The sequence below is a fragment of the Acipenser ruthenus genome, chromosome 5 (genome assembly GCF_902713425.1).
Source record: "Acipenser ruthenus chromosome 5, fAciRut3.2 maternal haplotype, whole genome shotgun sequence".
Lineage (NCBI taxonomy): Eukaryota > Metazoa > Chordata > Actinopteri > Acipenseriformes > Acipenseridae > Acipenser > Acipenser ruthenus.
This window is the reverse complement of record NC_081193.1, coordinates 78,367,973-78,391,318: the sequence shown is the minus strand read 5'-3', so window position 1 is coordinate 78,391,318 and position 23,346 is coordinate 78,367,973. Positions and strand designations below refer to the sequence as shown.

The window sequence follows — 23,346 nt, the reverse complement described above, 5'->3', positions numbered from 1 at the left end:
AAATGAGAACCAGAGGGAGGAAGACACAGACAGCTCAGTGTCAGAATACAATGGCTCTACCACAGATGAGGAAGACTTCCAGGAGGAATCAAAGAGAAAGGCCCTGCCAGTACTTGGAAAACCGCGAGGCAGCGCACGTCATCAAAACAATGGAAAAATACACTCTGATAATACATTGATCTATACATTTACCCTACGGAAAAGTATCTGTGACATCAGTCAGTATCTTTGACATAAAAGAAGTCTGATCTGTCTCCAGCTGTTGTCTGGATGGCACCTGTTGCATTAAAATGAATGGCTGCTGCCTGCTGTAACCTTACAGGTACAGGTATGGCGTGACTGTGGGCTGTTTTTGATTCTAAATCAGAAGTAAGCAGATCACACTGTTATAGTGCCTATATCCAATTTGTATCTATGCAGAACTTGTATTGGAATTAAATCTAGAAATGTCTGATGGGGGAAGAACTATTCTGGGTTTAGGGTATGCTTATTCTCTCCTCCTCTCTTCCTTGCCACGCTGCAGTCGGAGAATTAGAAGCACTTCGCTATCCTCAATTGTTGATTACAACTCAGTAGCCCTGTCAGTGGTCGCAGGTTAAATAAGACATGAGAGGGGGCATGTCTTAATTTGCACCCCTATTTTGTTGTACTAAGTGATCACATTAGTGTTAATTGCAAAACAGAACCAATTTACAGATTTTAATTACTTAACGTGCTGTAATGAGAGTGTAATTTCAAAAAGCCTTAACCCTAAATACAGTTTGCTGCCTATTTTCTGATGCAAAGATGTTTAGGGATGTCTTATTTAGAGTGCGTATAAAGTGAGCTTTGTGCCAAAATCAGCTTATAAGACCATCATTTAAAACTTTTTAAGGCTAACATTTTTACACCCTATGTGTCACTTGTGTCTACAGGAGAACAAGCTGACTTTGTTTAATTGCGAGCATTTGGCTCCCCCTTCAGGACAAGACAATACAGACAGCCAATTGATTCTTCAAATGCATCTGCCTTTGTTTTTCCCCCAGGTTTATGTGTAATTTATTTAGCACAAAAACAAACAGATATATTAATGGCTTCCAGGTGTATGTTTTCGTTGCTGTTAAATAACATTGGGATCCCAAGTACTGAAGAACTGTTTGTAAAGAATATGTTTAAAAAAAACCAAATTCCAAGCAGACTTTGAAATGAGTTTCTTTAATGTATTTATACACCACATACTTGTCATTTTTATAGTTACATCAAAACTACCCTAAACAATTGCAATTTCTAAAAATAAAAAAAGTATTGACCCGTTCAAAGAGGTTTCTATTATTGATTTGGTTATTTATCAAGAATCGTCTTGCATATGGCAGTAATGGTGGTGATACAAGTAGGATTGTCTGTAAGCTATGATGATGCAGAAGTCAGCATCCAGACAAGCTGAACTATACTCCGCATTGAAGTTTAATACACACAGCAGAAAAGCAGAGATTTAGAAGAAATACAAAAATGTAAAGATGTAGCGTACAAATCAAAACAACATTCAAACCCTGTCAAACTTTACAAAGCTACAGTGTGAATGTTTCATCTTTGTTTCATTGCCAGTGTGTAAGACAGAAAGGGGCTGCTATTTATTAGAAATGAACCCCATCACAGCCATCAGTAAGCGCTACAGATTGCACAGATCCCAAGTGGTTTTACTGGCTTTAGGAAAGGTTTGGGAGTGGTCTCCAATTGGATATTTAACATAAAAAAATCGAATAAATACCTCAGGAGGTTAAGAGCTCCTTCACACACGTTTTGGTTGTTTTTTGCCAGTTCTGTAACATCAGCAGTTTCTTAGCACAGTGGTAAATGCTTAGTGAATATGGCCCCCTGTATTCCGTTTCTCCTTTTGTTTGCAGTTTAACTACGTATTTTATAAAAATGCACATTTTCTACGACAACTGGACACGGGAGGATTGTCAGAGGTTAGGGGCAGGCCTGGCCAGCTTTAGAAGCTGTGGGTTTGATTGTCATCTGCAACAAGGCGATAGTCTGAAATAAATCTGTGTTTGAAGCAAGAAAAAGATGGATCTGCCAGGAGAATGGCTGTAGCTCACAGACAAAAGTGGCATGCAGAGAAGTACTGGAGCAAACTGCAAAGTAGAGCTAAATACGTTGTCTGGTTATCATTTGTCATGACACAATAACATACCAAAATGAGATGTATGAATGGATAATTCAGCAGGTTAAGAAAAAAACAAAAAACAAAACCTTAACAGATTAATTAGCATTTAAACCGTTACTTTGTTATTATAAAAACAAACAATTAGAGCCCAGAAAAAAAAAAAAAAAAAAATGATATCGTCAGCCATTAAATCAGCATGAAGAAACTCAAATGAGACCCCTTAGACAATTATACTCTTACTGACAGTGGTTTCTGGTGGCATAGTGGTTTGCATAGTGTATTTCGAGGTGGAGGCTACGTGTTAGTGTACTGAAAGTAAGTATCATGTCAGCCTGGGCTGACAGGCTGTATAAATCTGGTAAGATGTTCTGTGATCAGTGGCAGAAATAAAGGATGTTTTTTTATATATAGAAATATGTAAGATTTTATATAGAAATATGTAAGTTTCTTCTCTCATAATGAATACATTTCCTGCATACATGCTTTTTTATGGTGTTGCAAGACATTAACATCATGCCTGGTATAAGACTCGTTTTTATCTTTGCTTTATGTCCACCTATTCCCCCACAATATGTTAGGAGAATGCAAATCTTCCCTCTTCCCTTCTCTCCCCCCAGGTGGTATTTGGGGGACAATATTCCACCCATGTAAACTCAGTCAAATGTTTGCCAGTCTAGTTTATGTTACAGCCTTAATCCTCTATAGCCCCTTTCACACTGGCACTTCTACCAGGGTTCTAGCTACCCGGGTCACAATCCTGTGTAGTGTGAAACCAGTACCTGGGTCGTAGCTGGGTTAACCTGGGTCCCAGCGACCCACCTAAGGATGTGGGTTGACACGCTTTGACCCAGGCTGAGCGACACAAAATGCATGACGGTCGACAAAATAACAAACAGTCACGCCTGCGTGAAGGTTTCACTTCCACAAAGGAACGTTTTTGTTTATTATGTTTAGCCATATTTTTGTTGACTGAGATACACCATGAGCCAGACTGCAGCAGGGATGAAGAAACGTTTGCTCTAATTTGGGCCAACGGTTCAATCCAGTGAAGCTTAGATGGAAATGTCAGTAATAAGCTGCTTCCGGGGCATTGATACGCATGTTGTTTACTTACGTCTGTCACCCAGGTTAACCCTGCTTTATCAAAAGCAGTGTGAAATCGCGTAGCCGACCCGAATGACACCGGGTCCTGACCGGGGTAGAGCATGCCAGTGTGAAAGGGGCTAAGTGACAGTGTCGCCCATAAAGAAAAGAGTTGGAATGCTAAACTCATGTAACCCTTTAAATCAAGATAATTCACAGTCACTCACTTATCATCTATTGTTGTGAGTGTTGTTAGCCATGACAACTTCATTTTTTGAGCACTGCATCATCACTTAAGTTGCAGTAATCATGCAGTTGCAATGCAGCTCAACTACAGTTAGCAAGGGGTATCCATCTCTCTGGATACAGAACGCATTACTATAATAAAGCTGCTGACATGCAACTGAATCAAAAATCCGGAGGCAAAACTGTAATGAACAAACATTTTCAGCCAATACGAACGAAAGCATTAGCTGAATTTTTTGACATTTTCCAGCACTGGGGCAATTGCCCTGGACGGTAAAAAACACTTATTTTAGGGATAATCCCAGGATAACCACAGATAGGTGATTAATTCAATCCAGGACGATTTCCTGGTGCTGTAAAATGACCTGTCGTGACAGGGAAAAAAGGTTGTAAAATCAGCCTCTACAGTTTCTAATAGGGTTTACCTCAGGTCTAGAATGGCGGATGGACATTGGCCCATATACAGATGGATAGAATTATTCAGAGAGAAAGAGAAAGGTGTCTGTCTGTCAGTTTCCTGGTCTAGGCGGTCTTCTTGACCACGTGGATGAAGTAGCAGGGCACGGTGTCCTGGCCAGGGGTGTAGCTCTTGAAGTCTCCGTTGACGCTCTGCTCGCACTTCCCTTGGAAGGCGTTCCTCAGCAGCTCCTTGAAGTCGTCCACCTTGTGTGGGTAGTAGGACAGGCGGAACTTACTGTGAAAACAAGATTAAGGAGGGGAGAGCCTAAGCACACAATTCCCTATTCAGATTGACTTGAATGCATGCATTCTTAGCACTTGAAGGAGTACAGGGTTTTAAATCCCTCAGCACACTATAGGCCATATTTTCAAAGAGTTTACTCCAGTCTTTAATTAACTCCTGTTTTTTGAAAGGGGAAAAATACTTATTTGATTTTACTAAATTAGTATCAATTATCTAATTCATGTAATTGAAAGTATCTGAATCTCAAGTTGTTTGTTTCTCATTTTTGTACATTACCATTGAATTTTCATCTTTCAAACATAGAAGTTCATTAAAGAGAAAACATGGCCCTATAATTTGAAAAAAGAAATACTTCTCTTTGTATTCCTGTTGAAATGTCTCAAAGACCTTGTCTGACGTGGGGGATTTACCTTCTCGCTGCTCTTTTGTAATCCCTGTACTGTGAATAGAGTTTGTTCTGAAGTGCAATATATGGCCCTGGATCAGTGAAGAAGATGGGTTTCACCTCCAAACAAACCTCAAAGGATAGAAATTGCACAGGAGCAGTGGATAGGGAAGCAATTGCTTTACAGCTCTAGCTCAAATGGACCAGATTCTGAAGAGGTGTTTCTTCCATTTGTGAATGATGACACATAAACCATACGTGATGGAAATGAGGTTCCAGGGTATCGTGAGCATGCAAAAGAAGCGCTGTGCAACTCATGGTGAAAAAGAGTCTGAAGGTGGTAAAAATGCCCATTTAATGACCTTTGGCCCCATTTTCCTTTATTTTGGGGAATATCAGACCAGAGTTTCACACATTTTTGTGGGGGAAAAATTATGTATAAGGAAGCAGAACTCCCCTTTAAACATATGCTAAATAGTTTGTTACCATTGAACTTGTGAGACGGATAGCTCATTAAAATCCTCAGCACATTTTCAAAGAGGAGACAATTATCTAGTCAGGGAAGCCATGATATTTAGTGAGCAAGTAGTCTGAGTGAAGTTATCCGGCAACAAACTCCCCATCACCAGTTCTTGGGGACCCCATGGGCAACCTTTGAACCCCATGTTTAAGAACCACTGACCTAACCAAATAACATGTAACCTAAAAAGGTTGTTTCCAGGACTTTCCAACAACAACAACAAAATATGAACTGATGTTAAGCTGTGGTCTAACTAGCTGGCACGACCCCTGTATTATTATCAGTAGTGAATGAATGAATGAATGAATGAATGAATGAATGATCTATTCAGTCCTGAACAAAGAAGACTACGTGGCGATCTGATTCAAACATTCAAAATCCTAAAAGGTATAGACAATGTCGACCCAGGGGACTTTTTTGACCTGAAAAAAGAAACACGGACCAGGGGTCACAAATGGAGATTAGATAAAGGGGCATTCAGAACAGAAGATAGGAGGCACTTTTTTACACAGAGAATTGTGAGGGTCTGGAACCAACTCCCCAGTAATGTTGTTGAAGCTGACCCCCTGGGATCCTTCAAGAAGCTGCTGGGATCAATAAGCTACTAACAACCAAACGAGCAAGATGGGCTGAATGGCCTCCTCTCATTTGTAAACTTTCTTATGTTCTTCTTATGTTCTTATCCTGTGCTGAAGCTACCTCAGTTCTGGGCAGCCCTCCTGGCTCTGCTCTGCTGGCACCTGCACTGTGTAGTCTAGGGTGATCATGTGTGGCTTGTTGTCCACCAGCAGGACTGAGGTGGTGATGTCCTGAGTCAGGTCACTCTGAAATGGAAGAGGAAACCACCTTACAGTGCAGGCAAAGCGTTCAGTTTTTTAAGGGGACACTGTTTATCTATATAAAGCTGCAGTCAAAATTCATCATAAATCACATGAGAAATCAACCAAATAAGGATCTTCTCTTGTGTATAGCTGTCATCCTGTGCCTAGAACAGTCATACGTCATAGTTCTAAACAACAAGAGTTTTTAATTATTTTGTTTATGAGGAAAAGATCAGTTTTGTGTTTTGTAATTGGTTAATACATAATGTGTAGGTTGTTTCTTACTTTAAAAGAAATGGTTTCACACAGTTTTGAGCAGATTAGCTTTGATGTGTATTACAATAAAATACACCCTGCAAGAGATGTATTAGCTTACAATATGGCATCTGTTTGCTACATTTGTCTATCACTAATATCACATTGTCACAATATTTTAATAGAATGTAAAATTGATAGTTCTCCCATTGACCGGCAAGTTAACATAGACACAAATAAAAAATAAAAAAAGTTATTTAGTGGAGTGAGAACACAGAGTGCATTAACAACACATATTTCCTTCCTTCCATAAACTGATTGAGAGCCATGATTTTAAACTGTGTAGCCTTTACCAAGATAATGGAAAAGATTGTTCTGGTGCAGCCTTGAAGCCTTATAGCAGAACCAATACGAGGACAGCAAGCATCAGATGCAGTCCTAGAGGCACCAATGCAGACAGCCTTGGAATGGGGGCACTGCTCATGAAAAAACGCGTTTCAAAAAGTACAGCACAGCTGGCCAATGGTTTTAAAAGGCGTGGTAACCCACGCTTACACATTTATTTTCATGCGTCTTACAAGCACAAGCACTGTTTTCACTGCTTCCCCTTTTCACTGTGAAAAATACAAATCTTCTGGTTCTCTGTTTGGTTTTTCAAGTACAACACTATACAGTCAAAAAATGTGCTGGTTCCTTGGTACTTGGTATCACTTCCTGTGTCAGTCACATGGTTTGACTGCCGCTAGATCACTAAAGTGGTTTTGACCTGCAGCACACAGAAGTGACTAAATACCAGGAACAATACTGGGAGACCCCAAATCATTTTCTTTACAGAAATAAGCATGCATAGACAGGCTGCTGCTCTAGAAGTGATTTGTGAACCTGACCTCTGGTCTTCATATGGATATGGTCACAGAGTGAGTTCATTGTATCTGGTATCATCAGTAAGGTCTCCAGCCCCTCTGTTGATTCATCATTACCTTGTAGTAAATGTTCTTGCCTGGAGGAGCAGTGCCTGTTTTCAGCATGTGGTCGTAATTCCTGTGGTCAATAATCAGAATGCCGCCGGGCTTCACCATGCTGGCAATGTTTTTGAGTGCCAACTTCTGGTCACTTTGGTCACCTGTAAGTAAATAACAAGAATGTTAGTAACTTAAAGACAGATCACTATGACTTACATCCACAGTATGTACATTATTATGTGTATTTATTATTATGTGTTTATTTAGCAGACGCCTTTATCCATAGCGACTTACAGAGACTAGGGTGTGTGAACTATGCATCAGCTGCAGAGTCACTTACAATTACGTCTCACCCGAAAGACGGAGCACAAGGAGGTTAAGTGACTTGCTCAGGGTCACACAATGAGTCAGTGGCTGAGGTGGGATTTGAACCGGGGACCTCCTGGTTACAAGCCCTTTTCTTTAACCACTGGACCACAAAGTATATCCCTGTTAGGGGACAATTTTTACTTAAAAATGTAAATAGTGCCAGTAAAACTGAGTGGCACCCCCTATGTAGACAGTTATTTTAGGAGGCTATATATTCTCTCATTAAGGTTTGTAAGAAAAAATAAATTGCATGGCTTTTAAATAAGATTACCTTTCTTAACATAATTTAAAAAATGAACTAAGAGTGACAGAACACCCTGTAGTGTTTACAACAATCTGAATACTTTATCTTTGAAGTATGCTTACTTTTCAACATAATCACAGTTTTTATGATTTTTGTATTCACGTGCTCTGGGTCATTAATAAGCTGTATTAAAACAACACCTACACAACTACCCTAGAATTATTTTTTTTTTACATTTGTGCACCACTAGCCTTATCGCTGCTTTTAAAACATAATAACAAAACAGACAACAACAACAACAACAACAACAACTGATAGCTGACACTTTATGCAGTGTTAGCATGAAATCATTCCAGTTATTAGTTTTTGTTGTTATTTGGTAGTTTTGAAAAACTGCAATACGGATAACAGCACCATAACATAAATCAAGTCCCAGGGTTAGTCTTTCTTATATTCTTCAAGTTTTTCTAATGTAAAAAGAAAGACTAAAGTGCAAGCTTATAGTGTTTTCTTCACCTCACCTTTGAAATCTGGTAAATGGGAGAAAGAGTTTCCTAAGCAAATGACAGCGTCAAAGCCTGTGCCTGGCTTCTGCACGTCTTTAGGCAAAGTCAGCCAGTTAGCCTCCTCAATCACTGAGCAGAGAAACAAACAGGGACACAAATGGATCAGGGCGGCTTTACAAAACAGGCATTCACTATTATTATTTTGCGAACAGTCTATGCTTTACCCCATTTATCGAACGACTCTTCTTTCCTTCTCTCCCATCTGGCTTTGAGGGCGTGCTTCAGCATCTTGTCACTGGCATCCACACTCATCACAGTGAAGCCTTCTTCCACCAGCATGATGGAGTCCACCCTGGACACAATAACCACAACAGAACAGTCACACCTCACCTCCTAAAGACAGGCCTTTTGTCATTGGCTAGAAAACGAAAAGGTGTAATTTCTACACTATTAGAGAAAAACAAATCTCTAAGGAGTCCCTTATAAAAGTTTACTACAGTAAAAGCACAGCAACGTGAAATAAAGCATAGTGAAATCATGACAAAGAATAGAGAACAGCAAAGTATGATACAGCATATTAATCAACTGGCAAAACAGGGTAAACTATGGGAAATACATAGTATAGCCATGTGAAAAGCATGGAAAAACTACTAAAATACTGTTGTAAACTTCTATAAAGGGTCAAATATTCTCAGTACCCCCATCAAATTACCTCTTAAAGAAAGATGAGAAACATGCGTTTTAATTAGCTTACCATTTATGCAATGGTTTCTTTTGCAGGATATATTTTTGATAGTTATTAAATTAATGAATGAATACAAATATGGCAATTTTTGCCAGTGAATACACTTAAAGCTGTTTGTTCCAATATTTGCCCCAGCACTACCTTTTGATCATTTTTTTCAAGATTAGCAGTTTCCATGCTCCGACACTGTTGTTGAGGTTACAGTAGAATGGTACTGCCCAGTACAACCATGATGACCTCACAATAGGATCCAAGTGTTGAAAATGTGTATGCAAGTTCGTCTTTTATTCATTGAAATAACAGAAGTTTTTAGGAGCACAAATAATGCTGATACAGACAAATGCCTGGGGGACATTTGTGGAACAAGCTGAAATCGGGAGGAGTCTGCAACTAACTCGTCTTCAGTACAGACAGGAGGGGGCTAACCTGTTACTCACATGTTCTTTTTATTTATTTTTTTAACCAAGACATAATATACATTTTAGCACTTGTATATATTATTATATTACCTCGCACTTACATCCATACTTACTAGAAGTACACTAGGGCTGGGATGATGGTGGTGTTTTTTTTTTTTACTATCGATGCATCGTTTTCATAAACGTGTAAATAATAAGTGAATATATTTTCATCAAATCTAATCACCAAAAGTAAATGTTTCTCCAGTTGAACTTAAAACTACACATTTCTAATTATTTACGTCTAGTCACACTGTCAGCAAGGTTCCCCACAAAAAGCTAATAAAACATAAAAAAAAAAATATTACTGTCTTACCTTAAGATGTCTTGACAGCAACCGGATTAGAGAAAAAAAAAAAAAACTCCAACGGGGAACACAAAAATTTAACTATTTACAAGTCCAACGTAACAAAGTTGTGCTCTCTCCAGAGCTTATTTTCTGGTTTTATTCAGAAATATTATGGCATCCTCATTCTCTGGTTTCAAAGAAGAACGGAGTTTGTTCACATGCATCCCTGCTTTGCTGAACACACGCTCGCTCGGGACCGATGTTGCAGAGATACTTAACATGCTCTTTGCCAAGGCTGCTAGGTTGGGAAAGCATGTCTGGTTATTCTCCCACCAATCAGGGGATCTTTGCTGATGTTTAATGGAGTTTCAGAAGCATAAATCGTCATCTCTTGTTGGATTAAGGTTTCCTTGGAAGTAGTGTGTGTTTGTTGCTGTCCACGGAATAACAATTCCATTGCTTGTTCGGTCTTCCGTTCCTTTTTAACAGGTAAGTCCTCTGTGCTGCACTCACTTGTACAGGCACGGTTTACGTCATATTCAAGGTTGTCCTCCACCGGCCTCACCAGTTTGGAAGACAGTGTTTCAGACACATGGGAAATCCAGATGGCAAAATCGGGGGTCAAGAAATGATGCAAAAAGCAGTGGCATAACCTCATTATTTGGGTCATTCAGCTAATGTAAACAAAATCGCTGAGACAAAAATTACGCACTAGCTTATCTCTCAAACTCTGTGTAACAAGGACTAAGCAAATCAGTTGAATCTGAAGAAGACGGTGTCTCCTCTTCATCAGGAACTTCAGTCAGTCTGTGTTTTATCCCTGTTGCAAGTGGGTACAAAGAACTAGCCGTAATGTATTTCTCTGCACTCAAAAGTATTGTAGCCAGTTCGAATGGCTGTAGTAGAGGTAGTATCTCAGACATTAGTTTCCACTGCTCAGTCATGAGATCTAAAGTAGCTGCATCAGACTTTTTGGTCAAATCTGGGTTTGACAAAACAGCAATAACTGGCCATTTTAATTCAAGAAGGCGTTCAAACATATAATAAACTGTGTTCCACCTTGTTTGTACATCCTGTATTAACTTGAGTGGTGCTTTTTCTGTGTTCAGCATTTCTGCTTGTTTCCTATTTAAAGCACTTGTTGCCATCTCACTCTTTTTAAAATGTGCAACCAGTCTCCTTGCTGCTGCCACTAACGTGTGGACTTGTCATACATCCTCCAAGCTTTTCTGAATGCAGAGATTTATATTGTGCCCTGCACAGCTCACACTTGCCACACTACCAAAAAGTAACGCAGCACGCTCGCTTGCAGAAAGCAAAGACATTGCTCTGCACACGTTGGCTGCATTGTCATGCACACAAGCTATTACTTTTGTAGCCACTTCAAACTCTGTGTTTATCTGATTGATTGCTTCTGCTAAATTCACAGCTGTGTGTCTCTTGTGTAATTTTCGTGTGGCTAATACTTCCAGTTTTGCTTAATGTAATGGCAGGTGACTGTTAAAAACACTTCTTGTGCCATGCTTGTCCATACATCGGTAGTGATGGACATTGAATTACACTCCTGACTTAAATCCTGTCTAAGCTTTTCCTTTTCACGTTCGTGATCCAGAGTGATGAATTTGGAGACTGTCTTTCGACAGGGCATTTCATAGCCCGGAGCAAGATTCGCAATCAGATTTTTAAATGCAGCTCCCTCTACTATACTAACAGGTCTGATATCTTGTGTGACAACATCCACTATCCGGCCTGTTATTTATTTTGCTCTGACGCTTTTTGGATCAACTTTCTTTCCAAAATAAGCTGTCACTGAAGGTGTTGCTTCCTTTTGTTTTTTACTTGTGTTCCCGCTGTCGTATTTTGTCGGTGCTGTCTTACTAAATGATCCCGCAGGTTGGTGGTATTGCCACAGAAGCTCATTAAAACTCCACAAACCTCAATTTTACCTTTCCATTTTAGTCTTTTGTAAAAAAAAAAACAACTTCCAACCATCTGAAGGCATTATTTTACATTAAATTAAACTGACAATTTAACTAGCAAAATCTGATCCTGAAATGCGGCCTACCTCTAGTCTCTTCTCTATGTTTTTTTCTTTTTTTCACGCTTACTCTGAAAACGTACGTGCTGTGTAGTGGGAGGGGAGTTTTTTTTATTATTATTATTATTATTATTATTATTATTATTATTTTTTTTTTTTTAAAAGGAACCAAAGGAAAGGCAAGGAATAAGTGTGTAGATTTACATTTTGCCAGTCCGAATAAAAAACGGTCCTATTAATGAACTGATAGATGCGTTGTTTTTTTCCAACCATCAATGGTTATTTGATCCATCGATGGTTATTCCAACGATTCGATGCATCGATGTATTGTCCCAGCCCTAAAGTACACCCTACCAAAAGTACATATATAATATACACGTGTACTTCCACATACTCTCCACTAAATGCATGATCTGAACTTTGGATCTTAAGTTGGAGAGGGGCTAATCGTTCTAGAATGTGCAGCAGTGCTGTCCCAAATTTAGCAGGGCGCTTGCACCTGCTTCACTGCCTTCCTCAACTCTACCAGAGAATTCACAAACATGTTTACACACACACATAATATGCATACACACACCACTAGCAGGGCTCAGGTCACAGGTAAGAGAAAGATATTGCCAAATACCCCACACAGCATCTGGTTTAAACCTTGACCTAGATATTACCAACAGTTACCATACCAGGAATTTGCAGGGGGATAAATAACCCCTATACAAAGTTTATCATAGTGAAAGCACAGCAAAGTGAAGCCATGGTAAAGCATAGGTTAGCATTGTAAAATATAGCCAGGCATGGTAAAGCATATCAATAAACATGGCAAACCATGATAAACTATGGTAAACTCACAGTATAACCGTGGGAAAAGCAACAACCATGGTAAAACTGCAGAAATACTGTGGTAAATGTATAAGGGTCTGCCTGTCCCATTGTCCCTTCTGTAACCACTCGTGTCATTTCATAGCAGTCCTGGAAAAGCCAGACTGCTCGGTTTGCTGCTACCTGATCAGAGTACAACATTACAACAAGGTAGTTCTAATATCGAGGACTGGGTGCTGGGCAAGTACTTTCCCTTCCACATACTTTGGCTGGGTTTTGGCAGATAAACTTTTGCCAATGAGAAAGAATGTGCACTTGTGTGTGTGTGTGTGTGTGTGTGTGGGCAGGTATAACTGTCAATATGCGGACAAAATTTGAGAAAATGTCCCCACAAAGAAAGATAGTAACTCCTGAAAAAACGACGCTGTGAGGACATCCCCACTTTGTAAAACACCTTTTTAAGAACTAAATATGCCTTAAAAAAAAAGTGCCAAAATATTTTGTTTGTTGTCAACTTTAACCCTGTGTGGAGTTTTTTGTCTGACTGGCGTTAGAAATAGTAAATAAAAATATAGCGAGAATCAATGAGAAGTCCCCACAAATATAGGAATGCAAACGTGTGTGTGTGTGTGTCTGTGTGTGTGCGTCAGTGTGCGTGTGTGTCAGTGTGTGTGTGTGTCAGTGTGTGTGTGTGCGTGTCAGTGTGCGTGCGTGTGTGTGTAATGTGTGTGTGTGTGCGCATGCACGCATGTTTCTGTATTTGAGTTGGAGTGACTCATTCTGTGCTGTACTTTTCCCAACTTTTAACTTTTTTTTAAATCCTGAAAGCCACAAGTTTTCAAATCATTAACGCAGACCTCTTGCTTATTAGTAATCTATGTTTTTTCGCTCTGTCCGGTTGCACCACACTGACACACACACACACACACTGACACGCACGCTGACGCACTGACACTGACACACACACACACTGACACACACACTGGCACTGGCTAAAAGGTTTGTTCAGTTCACTAGTTTTATCTCAGAATGTATGAGTTTACAATTATGTCTTTAAATCAACAAATAATGCACCCTTCGTTATCAAAATGGTTGGGTCTCCATTGGCTTGCCAGGTAAAAACTTTGTAAATAGCACCATGAAATTGCATTTATGTCTGTTAATATGCAGTCTTCCTGATGTAAAAAAAAATTATATATATAATTCATGATAAATGTAAACAAACTGGGCACTTTTTCTGCTAAACTTGGGGGAAAAAGGACAGGTTTGAAGGACACAGTAAAAAGACACAGAATAATTATTAGCTCTACAATTTAACCTGAATGGGGCGCAGAAGTACAATATGGGGAACTAACCCAGACGTGGAATCTTGCACAGAACAACAACAACATCAAATAACCTGACTGATCGGGGTGGCTAGCAGTCAGATTCACTCATTGACCCACACCCTGAAGGTAAGAACGACACAAGACCGAAAACTAAGCATAACACACACACAAGCTAATCAGTCCCATGCACAATGATGAAGTGAGACTGCAGTGCCTATAGAAGATTGAAGATCAACAAAAAGTACTGGTACCTGTAGCAATACTAGAATAACCGTCTGCATGCGCCGCCTTAAGTACCAGTGTGTATACACACACGATTATATAGCTCTAATTGTTGTCTATTCTGGGACAATAAAGGCTGTTTTCTGTATACATACATTAAAGAAATATGCAACATGGGTATTACTAATTCTAAATTTTCGAATGTTTTCAGTCATTTTATATATGTTGGATGATGCTTGAAAAAGATGTACAGTTACATCTTAGCAAACCTCGAGTCGTACCCGGAAAAGACCAAACTGCTACGCCATGGTGCATGCATTGTAACCATGGTACTTAAAATCACAGTGGAATTTATTGTAAAGCGTGTTAGCTGAGGGGCTATACAAGCATATAGTACAGTAATACATCAGAATGAATAAATAATTAATCCAGGTTTCAAAATAATTGTGTTTAGTTAAAGGCCTAGCGGTACTCGGAAAATGAACGATTGACATGACACGTTTTTAGCACCCTACCCTGTGCCGCATGCTACATCCAGCACCCTCTGACAGCCGTGTTTCTTCAGAAGGGACACCACCCAGCTTTTGTATTCGGCGGTCCGGCTCCGGGTGTCTCCGATATACAGCTGCCACACTTTCGCTGCCTTCCCGTCAGCATACTGATCCGGTAGACCAACAGCGGCTACCCCCAGAGAACGAGTTCTGTACACACTGTCTACCATGCCTGCCAAATAATGAAATATCTATTTAAAAATAAAAACAATAATGTCAAATAAAAACGAAATGGCTTAAACACAATCTATAAATCACGTTAAAATGTCTTAAACTGTCAGCTCTTTTTTTTTTTTTTTTTTTTTTCTTACTAATAAGCTTTAAACAATCTCATTACCACGAGGACTGCTTTTGTTTTTTTTTTTTGTTTTTTTTTGGGGTTTTTTTTTTTTGTGTTTGTTTTATACCATTTCATTCCGGTTAAGAACTTTGAGCGAATCAGAAACTCGTAATGGTGCACGCCTCCTTTGTCATTGGTTAGAAAAAAAAGGACGACCCAGTCTGCCTCCGTAATGTACGCCTATCTTGCAAGTTTTCCCACTTCCTGGTTACACACACAGGAGGGTTACTATTTGAGATAGTAACTGGGCGACTTTAGTAAGGCAGCTGTTAATTTATATATGTGTATAGATTTCTACACATTTGCCCTTTACTATAATTTTTAGTTTCTGCTGTGCATTTACCATGAGTTTGTTACATTGTTATATTTCAATATGCTATGCTTTTCACATCCACGACACTTTGGTATGAGTTTATACCACAATAATCCTGGTGATATGCTGCTGGTGCTAATGCTAATATATATTTGAAGCCTTGGTTATCCCTCCTTTAAGTGTTTCCCCTTTGGGTATTTTTATTTTTTTTACTTTGACACTGATGTTATAAAAATGTCAACTGGTACTCATAAAGTTTAGATATGAATACACTGTATCCTTAACTTTTCAGTCATTAAATATTTAGTATTACTTTAAATGACAGCTGCATGCTTTAAAGATCCTGTATTAAACCAATCAAGGATTTGGATTTAGAGCTGTTGACCGACACCTCTCTGTTGTGATTGGTGGACAATCGCCACATACCTCACACACCCTGTCTGTCCCTGTAGGTAAGGATAAAGTAAATAAATATATAACCAGGTCTATCAAGGGTAAAGGGAAGTCCAGATAAAACAGTTGAGAGCAAACTGTGTTTATTGTTTTTTGGGGTTGTTTTTTTACATCACAGGTCTATCTGGTTACAGAAGGCTACCCATTAATTTACACGTATCTGTTACACACAAGTGCATCTCCAAAAACATGTATCAGTCAGCAATAGACTCTAAATACAGTGGTAGCCTGTGTGTGCTGTTTAGTTCTGTAAGGGAAAGGATGCAAGCATTCAATGTTCTTAGATACTGGTGCATTGTCAGTATCTGAGATATTGCACGCTGACATTACAACGCCATTAAGTTGTTCATTATGTAGCCCTGTTAAAAAGTGTTTATAGCAGGCATACTTTTATTGTGCAAGAATCCAGTGCAAGAATCCAGTGCAAGCCTAAATAATTTAGCATTTATCAATAAGAATTAATTAAATGCATAATGCTTATAATGTTACAGCCTGTAGAAAAATACCCCCAGTCTTTCTTGCACATTAGAAAGGGGAACATCCTCTCAGAATGGAAAGTCACAAAATGAATGCTCAGTATTTTCTTCTGTTTAGGAGATGAGCCTGTTTTGTCACTTCTGGCTTGAGCGGTGTAGTAAAATTCTTGGAGAAGCTGGAAGAGTGTTTGGTCGCAATCCGAAGCAGCTCTGTCATAAAGTCCTGAAGTACTTTATTTTTATATGCAAGTTGTTTGCTTCTTAAAGATGATAACATATAGCAGTGACATTTAAAGGTCTCTTTCTTTTTCCTTTTTATCTGTAGCTGAAACATAATGTTCCGTTCTCAGTACAGGGCAGATGCTCGATATCAAGCACTTCTCTGGTGTTCCTGCTTTGTTGCAATTTTAGCATTACAACAGACATTCCGCAAACAGCTGCAGTTTGCAAAACATATTAACCACCAGAAGCATCTATTTCTAAATGTGTACCATACATAACAGCCCTAGAGTTAGCCATACAAAAAAAAAAAAAAAAAAAAAATTTGTTGCATAGGACTGTTTTGCATACAGTTTGTCTGGTTGAATATACACATGGCATCAAGGCTACATCACCTTGGAAAAACAATCATTAAGCAAACAGCCTCTTGATCCATGGTCCAGGTTGCCTAGTGGAAAATCCAGAATGTGTTTGAGAAACAGTTTAGCACTGAATAACTAAACCTTAGATTATCTTCAGTGACAACATTCATTGAATTACCTTTCACACCATGATGCCTGATTTATAGGACACCCTGTATATAATGACATGATTTATATACTAAACCACATGGTTTATATCCATAGCCACTTATAACTGATCCCTAGTTCTTCTAGATTAGTTGTATGGGGCTACTAGCCCACCCAACGTAGTTATCCAGTAGAATTCTGGGAAGGACCAGTCATAATCCTCTGAGCATGGCTGTGCACAAGATCCTGAACTGCACTGAAAGTGCTGAATTTTGACAAGCAACCAAACGATATAGGATACCAAAACAGAAACAAAAATGTGTGTACTCTACACAAGAACCAAAATTAAGGTGGAATTTCAATGTTTCTCATGAGACTTTCTCTTTAAATAAATACATGCAGGGTGCAATTTTCAATGCCTGAGACGGGCCATCGGGGAGGAAGGCTTCCTAAATCAGGCAGCAGGACATGCCTTTGACTTTTTTGATGATGCAACATTGACAATGGATAATTGCCAAGCATGGTTTATTTAGATTTCCAGAAAGCTTTTGACAAAGTCCCGCATAAAAGATTAAAATTGTGTCACATTAAAGAAAAATACTGATGAAGAGGTCTCTAAACTCCTCGTACTGTATGCATATTTTTCCCTATTTGGTCAAAGAAGCTTGCCAGAGCTACTTCCAGCAGATCTCAGTTGTTCATAAAGAATTGCTTGGTACAGCCTTTAGGTATAGTAGAAAGTTGTGCAAATGGTATCTTCACTGCTGAAGCCTGGTGAACATATGAACATAAAATACGGGCGTTCAGACATGTTTCCATGCAAGCTTCAATTTTTGCTCAATTTGCGCAGCTTTTTATTGTGAGAAGACGGTTTACCCACCCCTTTAAGTAAGACCATGTTTTGGCCCCGCCAATATTTATTTTGTTTGTTTGTGTATTTTCCCCCTGTTGGTTTAAGACGAACGCCTGTCCCATAAGGAAAAGCAGGTGGAACAAATTTGTTTTGTTAGCCTGTGTTTTTCTTTTAAATCATACAGTAGCACCTCTCTAGTTTACTTTGTGACCTTCCTGCAAGCCAAAAGATTAAAATTCAGCTACTCTGGATCCGGTCCAGGAACACCCTTGTGCAATGTAACCTTGCAGTCTATTCATTTGAAGATGTAAAAAAAAACAAAAAGTTCCCATTATATCCCATCCATAGTAATTTACTTACTGCATTAACTGCAACTCAAACATCCTGCATTTGAATAACTGAAATGTGTTATTCATCATTACTTGTATTCATATGTTCTTTCAGAGCAAAGTTTATGTTCTGGTTCTGTGTTTTTAAATGACCTGTGCAGGGACCAGCAACAGTCCCAGAGAGCCTCCTTACTGGTCCCTGGGATTTCATTGAGAAAACATTGATCATATTGCATGGAATTAATAGAAGCTGTAGAATAGTGGCACAACTTTTGCACAGCACATTAACACATTAACATTAACAATTTCAAACTGGCTTTATCATTGTGCGTATAAAAGGAACGCTCACAGGTCACGTGTAACAAACCTTTGCTTTATGACACTGTATGCCTCATTTAGTTCATGTCGAGTTGAACCAGCTGAAGCTTCATTCCCATCACGTCAGATAATCAGAGTACCCTATCAATACAATTTGTTTTTTAATAAGCAGACCAGGGGAAGAAGTAACATGCTAGAGTGAGCTATTGATCTTTTGTATGTATGTATGTATGTATGTATGTATGTATGTATGTATGTATGTATGTATGTATGTATGTATGTATGTATGTATGTAATGTGACAATCTCTGGGAGGGTGGGGGTCCCTCAGGGGTTAACTTGTGTGATTGGTTGAGGGGTGGGGGAAACGCGGTTGGGGGTGACTGACTGTGAGGGCATGCTAGGAGCAGGAAGCGGGGTGTAGGGAGGAATGGATGTGAGTGATTGGAGGGGGTCAGGGGTCGAGCTTGGGCATAAATAGGGGGAGCATTGCCCTCGACCCCCGTCCTTGGTGCGAACGGTAGGAGTGACAGGATAGAGAGTGACAGTGAGGAGTGTTAGAGATAAGTGTAAAGAGGAAAAGTAAAGAAGGGAGGAAAAGTAAAGAATTAGTGAATCACCACTTTAATTTGTGTCTGCTCCCAGTACCCTTCCATTGCCTATATTTATTTTATTGTTCAAATAAATATGGGCTCAGGCCTTTAAAACACCTTCCTTGTCTGACTTCATTCATCCTGGAACCCAGCAACGTTACAGTATGTATGTATGTATGTATGTATGTATGTATGTATATATGTATGTATGTATGTAGATCCAAGTGCTCCAAGAACATCCACACTAAATCCACACCTTAAATCAAAGTCAGGTTGCAAAACATGCTGCTTTTCTTTCCCAGCAACCAGGTATCATGTATTTTCTATTAGTTACTGCTGCACCCTAGTGGCAAATATAGTCTACTGCAGCACACACATTTTGAACTAATGACATTAGGGGGTGTATTTCCATGCTTTTAACATACAGTAACATGGAGCTAAATGTGCCTTACAAATGTAACAGTGTAATTGGGGGGGGGGGGGGGGGGGGTGATGCTGGGACACCAGAATCACTGTTGAGCCCTCTTAAGGTGTCCTGGGCTAGTCAACGGAACACCAAGGATGGAAGGTGCCCACTTGAAGACCCCAGAGAAGTACCCTACTCAGCTCAGTCCAGACAGTTGTCATGCTGATGCGCTAGGGAGGCTGCACTGTGGTTGATTCCTGAAGCCAGCATTGCAGACGTTGTGTGTGCCGATGCGCCAGGGAGGCTAAATAGTCTGATCCCTGGAGCCAGCATTACACTTCAGCCATCAACACCAGGAAGAAGGATATCTACATCATCAGATGGAAGGAAATGCAGATGGATCACATTAGTTTACAGTAAAAGACTCTATGTCTCAGTTAGTGCTTATCTTAGTGAGAGCAGAGTCCAATATCAGCATGAAGTTTTAACACCTACTCTCATGTAATGGAAATCAGAGCTCAAGTTAGCTTTACCATTTTATTAGTAATTTGAACTCTGCAACTGTTTAAGAGTTGAAAACAATTAAAAAGGTTTAATTAAGCAAACAATATTTTCAATTAAGGGTATAGTTAAGTAATTGAGAGCTCAGTTGGAATGAAAACTAGCAGCTGTTTTTACTGATTATATTTCATGGTTTTTATTATTATTATTATTATTATTATTATTATTATTATTATTATTATTATTATTACTTGCAACCATTTATAATAATGCTTGTGAAGTGTCTGATTGTACTCGTGGGAAAAAAAAACAAGTATTTTTGGCCAGCCATTTAAAGATTGTATGGGCCTAAGCTCTAAAGAACATTTTTTTCAATGACTGCTTTTATCAATAAAAATATAAAGTTTGATTTTCTTCGTAAACATTGAGGTGCCTTTTTGTTGAGTTATTTGAACACAGAATTTAAAGAACAGTAAAGTAAGTAAGCCATGGTAGCACGTAATCAGCAGTCTCGGTGTCTAAATAAAAAATAATGTATACCCGTTTGTATCAACTTGTTTAGTAAAAACATAAATGATGTGAGGCCTAGAACAGTCCACCCCGGAGGACCAAAGGGGATGTCCAAAATTATCATCAAACACAGCAAGCGTACACTGCATGCTCTTTTTCAAGATACAGAGCTGGAAGTAAGATTCTCAAAGGTGTTGTCTTGCTTCAAATAAACTTTGATTGTCTTTCATTTCACTCACTGTGTTTTCATTTTCTTGAAAAAAAGCTTCTAAATTCAGTTGTTATTACTGATTTGGTAACTTCATTAGGGTGCATTTTTTGAAAAAGGAATAATGTTATTGACGTTTTGGAGCTCTGATAATCTAGTTTGTACTACAGTACAGTATTTCACCATGGATGATAGCTGGATTTTCACTAGAGGTCACTGTTCCCCCAAGCAAGCTCCAATTACTAAGATGTGCTTACCTACTGTATACTTAATAGAATTGGGAGTTGGATGTGGAAGAGGGCTTATTGTATACAGAAACCAGGATCAGAGGACACAGCTGGAAATGAAGTGGAGATACACTTATGTTATGACAGATGAAAGGAGACACATCTTTACACAGAGTGGTGAGGGTATGGAATGGGCTACCTAGTCATGTTGTTGAGCAGAATCACTTGAATCCTTTAAGACCCATCTTAATGAGATCAGTCAGCTACTAAGAATCGGATGAGCTCAGCTGAACCAAACGGCCTTCTCTCATTCTTAAATTTTCTTATGTTCTTATGTATAGAGAAGAGGCAAGTTTCGGGTTTTATTTATTCAGGAAAAACCCTTAAGAAACAACTCATGGGTGGGATTCATACCACGAGTTGAAAAAATAAATTAAAAATATTATTGAACAATTAAATGTAATAGCTTATAATGTTGTTTTAGTTGTTTGCCGGACACTTCCATTTAGAAATGGAAGCCTTCAGTGCAAGTTCATGTCATCCTCAATTAGTTTGTCTGGTAAGTATAGTAAGTAATGGAAGTGACTTAAATTTCATGTGTCAAAATATGTAATCTCGCCCACGCCCCCACTAGTTGGAGAGGTAAAATCGAGAGTAATGCTTCACTACACGGTTGTACAGTTCAGCAGACTGCAGGGGTGACCTTTGGTCTTGGCAGAAGGTGAACTGTCTCCCTGCCTTGCTCTCAAGATGTCAGTCACAATTCGAGGCAGAACCAAGTTCCTGACAGGCAAGGCAAAGCGCCAAAACCAAGCAACACTGCTCGGATACATGTTTATAACAATTTATCTCATTGAAATGTTGTTTTAAATTGCAAGAGCTGTCCTGACCGAACCGTGGGTGATTTGAACACTTGGAGTAGTTTATCCCTCTGAAAACATATTTTATAAAACTGACTCATTCAAAACGGTTGATAAAAATTGCCTCATAGTCATAGCCAAACTGACTGTATATGCAACTGCAACTGGGACATCAGAAACTGCTGTTTCCTGGGCGTGACAAACCTTCAAAACAACAACTGCTGAGTGGTCGGAGGTGTTGAGGGCAAGGGAAAAAGACATCTGCAACAACTAGCACAGTATAGTCAGATAGGTACCAGACATGTCAAAAAGCACTGACTCATTTCATCAACGAAAGTAAAGAGCAACCTATATCAAGCAGAAGAGAATAAGACACACTGAATATACATTGATGTATACTTCTCAGAAAACCACTTGTTACGGGTCCCAACATGGACGATTGCCTGTGATGATGCTAACAACATTGTCAATAGACATGGAAAAACATGATAGACCCTATTCAAAAAACTGTTTGTTAAAGACAGCTGTTTTTAAACAGCTCATGAAGCCTTTCCCACATGCTTTAGAGAGGGTTAGAAGTTTATTCTCATATTTCAAAGCTTTGTTTAATCTAAAAGAATATTTAAAATTACATTACACACTGAAACAGTACTCATTAATACAGCCCTTAAAAGCATTATGAGACCAGACTAATCAGTGTTTACACAGTTTGCAGCCTGTTTTGACTATTTTATGGTAAGAGCTCAGACAGGCTTTTGTTTGCATGGTCTGGCTGCTGACCAGGTGTGTCCCACAATGCTTCACTTACCCTGTAATAGAAGACGACAATGACTATTCCAGCGATCAGTTGCACACTGCACCAGCAGCTGTAATTCTTCTGAAATGGTGACCAACAAATTGCCATACACCTTGTATTTTGTGAGTTTTTTACTCCACAGTATGATAATTCTAGGACCACCATTGGATTTACAGCTTGACTAAAATCCCAGTTTACATTATAGCCTGCAGAAACTGACAAGATGATGGCTTGCTTTGTTCCTGACTCTGTAGCTAAATGGCTGACTTTTCAATTACAGTACATATCTGGTTCTGACAAATGAAAGGAATTCTAGCCTGGTGAAAACTGGATTGCGCTTTACAAGGGTCTCATACTCTCCCACGCTAGTCAATTCAACAACAGCTCCCTAAGCCCTGCTGTGTGTGTCACAACTAACTGTGGAATTATTTGCGCACCTGCCATAATTGCCTAGTAAATACGTGTCAGAGCTGGGATGACACCACAAAGAGCTCTGGTTTCTGGAACCAGGACAAGCCTGCAGTTTAGCCTCGCTTTGTGTTTTAAATGTATGAATTACTCTATCTAACCCATCTCCTCCCTATTGGCTGTAGGATGATCCACCTAAAGTGTTCTTCAAGTTCAAGGTCCAGTAACAGCCATTTCAACACATTTTTGTCATACCGTATGTTTACTTCTTATGATCAGCCAAGTTAGCCAAAGATATTCTATTCCTGTTGAATTAGCTACATATTTTGCATTCTTCT

The 23,346-nt window shown here is 39.1% G+C and overlaps 1 protein-coding gene and 1 long non-coding RNA gene across 2 annotated transcripts; both read right to left on the bottom strand.

Moving 5' to 3' along the window:
• Positions 1–3,480: 3,480 nt before the first annotated feature.
• On the bottom strand, positions 3,481–15,063 carry LOC117402945 (glycine N-methyltransferase-like). Its single transcript, XM_034004652.3, has 6 exons — positions 14,655–15,063; positions 8,468–8,595; positions 8,259–8,372; positions 7,143–7,285; positions 5,786–5,910; positions 3,481–4,172 (listed from the first exon to the last, which is right to left on the bottom strand). The coding sequence occupies exons 1-6, from the start codon at positions 14,858–14,860 to the stop codon at positions 4,001–4,003; spliced, it is 888 nt and encodes a 295-aa protein (XP_033860543.3). The 5' UTR covers positions 14,861–15,063; the 3' UTR covers positions 3,481–4,000.
• A 4,520-nt stretch (positions 15,064–19,583) lies between these two features.
• Positions 19,584–23,096, bottom strand: LOC131737242 (uncharacterized). The gene is made up of 3 exons (XR_009328816.1): positions 22,613–23,096; positions 20,975–21,054; positions 19,584–19,866 (listed from the first exon to the last, which is right to left on the bottom strand). It is a non-coding gene; the product is annotated as an uncharacterized LOC131737242 (long non-coding RNA).
• Between the last annotated feature and the right edge of the window lie 250 nt (positions 23,097–23,346).